Source organism: Acomys russatus, chromosome 17 (genome assembly GCF_903995435.1).
Source record: "Acomys russatus chromosome 17, mAcoRus1.1, whole genome shotgun sequence".
Classification (NCBI taxonomy): Eukaryota; Metazoa; Chordata; class Mammalia; order Rodentia; family Muridae; genus Acomys; species Acomys russatus.
The window spans coordinates 43,080,680-43,088,368 of record NC_067153.1 but is presented as its reverse complement, the minus strand read 5'-3'; the positions used below and the strand labels follow the sequence as shown (position 1 = coordinate 43,088,368).

Here is a 7,689-nt window from a genome sequence, read left to right as displayed (position 1 = left end):
ATGCAGCCCAGGATCTTCCACTCAACAAATGACAGGCAAACTGGCAAGGGTACTTTCACTACAAAATAATTTATTACAGCACACACAGCTTCGCAGGACTATACACACGCACAAAGCACCTACTACCCTAAGGAACTCTCTTCTTCCCCCTTGCCTTCCGGACCTCTTCTATCAGATCTTTCAGATATTGGATCTCTTTGGCAAGAGAATCTGCCTTCTCTTTCAGAGCCTCATTCTTTTTTTCTAGCTCCTTACATTCGCCAGTGAGGGCTTCCTGCTCAGCCCTCTTCTTCTGGCGATACCTAGTTGCTGCTGTCTTGTTTTGCTCCATTTTTTTCAGCTTCTTATCCAACTTTTCAGTCTTTACTTTAGCTGTCAAAGTAACTGCAGGTAGGTCATAAGGTTTGGGTCGAGGAGACCCACGGGGAACACCTGGAGAAGTCAGGCTGTTTGGTGATAGCCTGGAGGTGGAGGGGCTATGCTGGGGAGAGCCCAGGTAGGACTCAGGGCTCATACAGATGCCACTGTCATTATCTGAGGGGGAGTCTTCCTCCTTTACACACTGAGGGAGGAGAGTAATATAAGCAGCGGAGTCAGGCTTCCTGTCTCCTTCAGAAATATCAACTTCACTGCCTAGCTCTAAACTAAAGGAATGGTCGGGAGTGGAAGACAGGACCCCTGGGGAACAGGGAAGAGGTTGCAAGAATGCAAAGGGGGCAGCCTGGTCAACTTTTGTGATACTTTCTGGGAGATGGCCAATTGGGTTCACTGTCTGAGGGGGCTCCTTATTAGTCTCTTGGACTAGAGGGGCAAAAAGATCACATGTGTCATCCAACGTGGCCAAAAGCTCATCTGGCATGGTTTCCAGGTCATCCATACGAAACAGAGCATCGAAGTCAAACTCTTTCAGATCCATTTTCTCCAACATCCAATCTGTCCCGGAAAAGGCATCCTCTGGAAAACAAAACCAGGAGTGAATGGTTCAGGTCACATCCTCAAGACAGAAAGCCATTAGAACACCAGAACCATGTGAAGAGAGAGCACTTTGTAGCAGGTGGCCCACTCACCCTTGCCGATGTCTGAGGCACTGACCAACCCATCCACAGCCAGCCATTCGGAGGAGCCCGCCTTAGCCTTGTCGCTGGAGAACCCATGAGGTTTGAAGTGCTTGGCCACCTCCAGGTAGTCATCTAAAAGACCTAGGCTTTCTTCAGCCCCCAAACCCGACTGGTCGAAGGGGGACATCAAGTCCCCCGCCAACACTTCGCTGTTCAGGAAGCTCATCTCGGTCATGTTGTGGGGCTTTGCTGGAATCGAGGAAAGCGCTTAAATCGAAGGTGTCTTTGTCCGTTACAGCAACGCTGCTGCTGGATTCCGTGAAGAGCCTGCATAAGGATCCAAAAGTCAGTCCCATCATCTTTCTATCTAAGATGCTGGATGGCCAAATCCCAGAAGCCTCTGAACAGGGAGCACATGGGCCCAAGGCCATTGTGTAAGCTTCCCCCGCGGCCGGCTCGGGTTGCACAAGATGGAGGCTAAGCTTTGCTTCACCGGCCACCCAGAGGAAGCAGCTTGTCCTCGCGTCCTAATACGGCCTTGGCCGTCGCGCCCCGCCCCTATGACTCACACCCCCGCCCCACCGCCATCTTGGCTTCGCCACGTTCGCAGGATGACACCGGGACACCGGCAAGCTCGTGGTGGCTGAGCTAAAAAACGACGAAGGGATGAAGCAGCAGCAATGACGGAACTATTGCCCCTACGCCGCCCGCCCGCCCAACCCTGTCCTATCCCGTGAGAGCCGGCGTCTCGGGGCCCCGCAAACAGGGCCGACGCGTCCGGCCGCTCGTAAAACCGCGTAAGCTAGCCAACGCGTCCAGGCCGCGGGCCGCGCCCAAACACAGCAAAGCACACGCCCTGCGCAGCCAACCCAATACTCACGCCATGGCTTAAACAGGTGGGGGTTGCCGCTGCAGAGCCTGGTGCTGCTGCCGCCGCTGCAAAGGCCAATGCTGCCGCAGGCACTGCTGCCTCTAATACGCCATGGTGGCCGCAAACCCTGCGGGAGGGGAAGAGGAAAGGTGCGATAGTGCCGACCTCTTCATCTACGGGAGAGCAAGTAGAAATGGCGGCGGCACGCCCTGAATCCGCCTTTTATATTACCGGCGAGGGACGCAGCACACCGCGCCTCCTCCCGCTGTGGTCACGTGATCTTGCTGCCTCCCTTTCCTTCCCCTACCCCCGCAACCCAGTCCCATCCCGCAGACGCCCTGGCCCGCCCCAACCTTTCTCCTCTGTACTCGGGGAGTAGCTGTGGCGTTACAGATTATTCTGAAGGCCCCATGAATGAAGATGACTGCACTACTTTATAAGAGGTTTACGACCAACAAAAGTCACGTTTCTCCATGTCGCCCCGGGGTGCGGAGGGATCTCTATACACCGAACTTCCGGTGTTTCAAAGGGCGGGGAGAAGCTCTTAGCAAAGCTATTACGGTCAAAGCCGAAGAAGCCTGGTTATCACGCGAGATGCCCATGGAGGGCGCGTCGAGCTGATTGGCCCAGGCGTGGTGAGTCATCTAAACCTCAAGTGTCTATTGGCTCTGAACCTAGGCGCTCTAGGAGCCCTAAGTCTGTGTGGGAAGGGCGGAGCCACCAGAAGTTCCTGGCGGCTTACTGTCAGAGATGTCAGAGATGACCCTGATGCAGTTGCTCTGTCATCGCTTCTGGGCAGCTTTAGTCTAGCATGGAGCAAAGAGCTCTCCAGGCGTGACCTTGGGCTGGAAAGCCCTCCTCCCCTGAATTTGGTGTTCTCAGGACTGAATGGACAGGCTTCTGGCCTGTGGAGGCCCTCCAGAGTTAGCTGGTCCGAGCTTTTACCTTCCTGATGAGTCCAGCACTTTGAGGGCAGGAGAGAGCAGGATGCTCATGTTTAGGAGTCTTATTGGGAGACATTCCGATTCCTCCAGCTCTGCATCTTTCCTCTGAACCCTATACTGAGAAAATATGCCTGACCTGAGGTCTAACCCATCAACGCCCATCCTGCCGTCATAGAGGTGCTTACTGCTGGTTTATATAGCGTCAGTTCCTTTAAAATCAAGTTTTATTCAGCTGGCTGTAGGCCCTAGGGTAGTTTTGGTTACCTCCCAAGTCTAACTTCCAGATATAAAGTACCCAAGAAGTCGTCCTGATGAGTGAGCAACGGCTTAAGTGATTGGAAGCCCCAAGTCCTGGTCAGGGCCAACCCTCCATAGAGGATGCTGTTTGCGGAGTGCCAAGAGATCCTCTTCCCCACTCCAGCCCAGAAATCTTGAGTTTCCACTTCTGTTGACGTGACTTACACAAACACCACTCCAGAGGGCTGGCTAAGTCCTCTGGGGGCATTTGGCTAACTGGCATCCACTGAGCCTATTTCCTTACCTGCGGAAGGCGGCTGTCTTTCCTTGTCCTAAGGTAGAATATGTAGCAGGACGTAGAGGCTCAGGCCTTTAATCCGTGCACTCGGGAGGCGGATCTGAGTTCAAGGCCAGACTGCTCTACAAAACATGTCCAGGACAGCCAGGACTACAAGAGAAACTGTCTCGAAAAATAAAATATGTAAAGCAACTGGCACAGTGCCTGGCACTTAGGTACTCAATGATTACTTGCAAGCCATGTACACACCATCCTAGTACCCAGGACTCAAGAGTATCACAGTATCACGGTCATCTTTGCCTACATGGTTGAAGCCAACCTGAGCTACTTGAGACCAAAAACAAACAAAAAATGTTGATGGCTATTGTTATTAAAACCCAGCCCACGTTCCCGAGTTCCTATCTCCATGCCCCATCCTACTTCCTTAGAGGATCCTTTAGACTAAACCATCTACTAACAACCAGAATGCACAAGGCCTAATAGGATAGCTGATTTTTTTTCTTAAGATTTATTATTATGTACTATAGTGTTTCACCTACATGTCAGAAAAGGCACCAGATCTCAATGTAGACGGTTGTGAGCCACCATGTGGTTGCTGGGAATTGAACTCAGGACCTCTGGAAGAACAGCCAATGCTTTTAATTTCTGAGCCATCTCTCCAGCCCAGGATAGTGATTTTTATCACCAAAGAAATCATGTGCGCACACACAGAAGTTGCCTAGTCTTTCCATGCAAAGGCAACAAGAGTAACCATGTCCTCCCTCTGCTCTGGAAACCAAAACAGGAGCCACATTGTTATATATTCATTGTTAAGCTTCCATACCTAATGTATCCTGCAAACCATGTTTTTCAACTTACATTGAACTTGTGACCCCATGAACTATGCCCACCCTTTGCCTTGCTAAACTCCTGAACCTGGGATAATTGCACTTTTGCTTCCCAGATACCTTGATGCCCCCCCTGCCCTTACACATGATGCATGCTTGCACTTATTTTTACAGCCTTCTAACAGCCAATTATCCTGACAGCTGGTCTCTATTCCCACCTACCTACCCCACAGGTAGTCTTGAACCCTGAGTCTCCTGTCCAAGTGCTAACAGCTGTTATCCCCACAGCTGTTTTCTATCAACCCTAACCCTTCCCATAAAAGGGACCTCAAAAGCCAGTGAGGGGCTGCTTGGCTGGCCAGCCTAAATAAAGCTTGTTTAATCAAACAGACTTGGGAATGTTTTTCCCTCAGGTCTTAACATATAGCCATGCACGTTATGAAACACTGACCATAATTTGACAATACAGGTCACAGGAGAATGTCTGGTGGCTTCTCCCCTCTCTCTACTACAGAGATCCACCTAGCACCCATGTAAGAAAATACCTGATACCACATACACACATCAGAACTGTTGGAAAGGAGATTTTATTTTCTTCTTCCCATGCTGCAGAAGACGCTGTTTTCCCCAGTTGAATTTCCTTCTTCAAGGAGAAAAAGAAATAGATTCTCTAGGCCTCAGAGCTAAGCTGCTCCTATAATGGACCCAGTCAAGACAGGACACAAAGATTGGTGACTGATTCCATTCCAGCAGGTTAACACACTGACCACCACAGAAGGGCAGGTGAGTGACTGGAAGGCAAGTTGTGGACCTGGCCTCAGAGAAGAGACCAAGAGTGTAAAGACTGTAAGGTGATCAAAATAAAAGTTAACACCCATGTCACCCCCATCTGCAGTTAAATATAGAACCTACATGCTGGTATTTTGGACACTTAGCGTGAGAGGCTTACAACTTCCCAGCCTGGTGCAAGGGTCAACTCTAGTCCCAAATACCTCATCATTTACCTTGACATTGGGCTTTAAGCTTTTAAAAAAAAAAAAAAAAAAAAAAAAAGCTTAAAGTAGCAGATGCTCCCAGTTCTATCAAGTCAAAATCCCAAGTGTACCTTGACAGAATGCTCTGAACACATGGAGCATGCCGTTCTTAAGACCCCTCAGGGCCCAGTTCCAGCCCTTTGTTGGATTACAGTGGAGTAAAGTCAGCCAGGGCCAACCCGGAAGAGGATAGGCCACTCCAACAGTTTTTCCATCTTTATTTTTTAAAAGTCTCAACTGTTAATATGAAGAAAAATACTGCTATCCTGAATTCCGTTTTTGGGCAAGGGCAACAGAGAAGAACCAAAATAAACTTGGATTTACTCCATTCTCAGGGTAATGAGGAGCTTTAGGCATCAAGTTAAGTATGTGGTCTGCTAACCTAGACAATGTCACAATACCTCCCAGGCAGAAGTAGGGGGCTAACAGTGGAAGTTAGAGCAGAGAACGGCAGAGTGGTGGCACAGCCCCTGGTCTTTCAACAGTGTTGAGGGAGGGCAGAATGTTTCTTCCATCCAAGCATCCCAGAGCATTTGGCCACCACTCATACTTTATGACACAGAAAATGACAGCGCAGCGGAAGGCGTGCCCAGCTGATGCACAAACCCACCAGGACAGAGCCCGTCCCACTCTTCCTTGTGCTGAGGATTTCTAAGGGGCTCTTGCTTATAAGATGGCCAAGTTATGATTTTGATTTTACAAAGCACAGCTGTTCATAAAGACAGGAGATGAATTCATTGCGTTCCCTAACTTTACAATGGCACATGGCTGTGATTATTTGGGACTTTTGCTATCTTGAGCATCTTCAAGTTTTGACAGTTCATTTGCACTCTTTCTGGCATCTTAAATGGAATCAGTAGAGAGATGACAGCTTGGAGTCTTTTAGTCCTTATGACAGGAAATCCAAATCCTATGTAGAATCTGGTCTGGCAGCCCTCTATCACCCCTCCCTCCAACAGGCACCAGCTAGAACCTTGAAGTTCTCCATGTCAGAACTTCTATTTGTACCCAGTCCAACCGAGACAACAGATGTTTTCAATTCCTGCTTCCTTCTTATTAACACCAGGGGGGTATGTTTCTGTTAAGGTTCTTGGCTTTACCCTTTCCGGTTTCTCATACTATCTTATACAAATCAGAGAAACTCCTAAAGGAGTCTTTCCACATATATAGGAGAAGGCAGAAAGGCTAAATATAGCCTGGCTCAACCCACTAACCTACAGAAAGGAAAGGCAGGCATCTGTCTCTCCTCTAATTTCAAGTGGGCTGCTCAGGGTCAGCGCTGTTTATAGTCATGTCATCTCACCCTCCTTAGGAAGGGCCAACATAGCTGCAGAGAGCGTGACCAGACTCAGTGACGGAGAGGTAGTAAGAATAGATAAAACGGAGAGACTTGATGGGAGAACAAAATACTAGATGGGCAAATCAGAACCAGCTACTGTCAGTCATGAATAGAAGAAAAAACATACTGACATGACGTTCTAAACACCTCCCTTCCCCCACTCGTAGGATATGATCACATGGGCCATAAATAGCGATCTTAGCAGCAACATGGGAGGCCCAACCCTTCCCTGGGTGTCCTATCTATGTACTCTCATCCTAAGTAGCACCAATCTCCACAGGAGTCAGGCGAGGGACAAGAGCTGGCATGTTCATGTGCTCTCTGGCCTGTGGAGGTACCTACAGTGCTCAGCAAACACTGGCAGATCGCTGAGAACAGCGGTCAGATGGGAGGTGCTGGCCCTGGGATGTTCTTGCTCTACGGAAACATTTAAGAAACATAGAGCCTGTCAAGAAAGACACTCGGTCTCCTCCTTGACCTCTGCTGCTAAAGCAAGGCCTTCTACTGGCAATAAAGGGGAGACAGCATCATCAGAGGTGCTGCCTGTGAAGTCCCCAGGCCTTCCCAGTCTGTGTGACTTTGGTGACCACATACAGAAAGACTGTGGGAACACACAGGCCCTCCAAATCAGCTTCAGAACCTATCCCTGTGCTCACAAGGAAGCACAATCTCCAACAAAGTAACAGCATCCGGCTCCTCCTGTGTGGGTCAATGTACCATCCACGGGTGAAAAACTCTTAGCACAGATAAACAGGGCTTGCTTGGGGTAGGAGAGAGGAGAGGAGCTTGTTTTCCAGGAACCAGAGTCAAACGCTGATTCGCCAGGGCAGAGGCCTTTTTGCCAACCTCACCCCGGAAACCTAAATACCATCTCAACGCTCTGCAGGCTCAGCCTGGAAGCCTTCTCCCAGCGCTTCTGTGACAGTGACTACAGGCATCGTTTTGATGAGGCAAATGTGCTCCGTGGGCAAGAGCACAGGTGGGACCAACCAAGAAAAGGAAAGACAGAGAAGACAGCAAAGAGGTCAATGGGCAGAACAGTACAGAGAAGACAGAAAAGCAAGAAATTTGGGCCAAAAAA

The 7,689-nt window shown here is 49.5% G+C and overlaps 1 protein-coding gene across 1 annotated transcript; it reads right to left on the bottom strand.

Annotated features, from left to right (window-relative positions):
• On the bottom strand, positions 1–2,142 carry Atf4 (activating transcription factor 4). Its single transcript, XM_051160023.1, has 3 exons — positions 1,939–2,142; positions 1,068–1,385; positions 1–954 (listed from the first exon to the last, which is right to left on the bottom strand). The coding sequence occupies exons 2-3, from the start codon at positions 1,291–1,293 to the stop codon at positions 128–130; spliced, it is 1,053 nt and encodes a 350-aa protein (XP_051015980.1). The 5' UTR covers positions 1,294–1,385; positions 1,939–2,142; the 3' UTR covers positions 1–127.
• Between the last annotated feature and the right edge of the window lie 5,547 nt (positions 2,143–7,689).

Excerpts from the sequence above, each read along its gene's own strand:
- Atf4 (XM_051160023.1), bottom strand. The coding sequence starts at position 1,293 with ATGACCGAGATGAGCTTCCTGAACAGCGAAGTGTTGGCGGGGGACTTG. Across the intron at positions 955-1,067 it reads TGCCTCAGACATCGGCAAGG|AGGATGCCTTTTCCGGGACA; the intron begins GTGAGTGGGCCA and ends TTTGTTTTCCAG.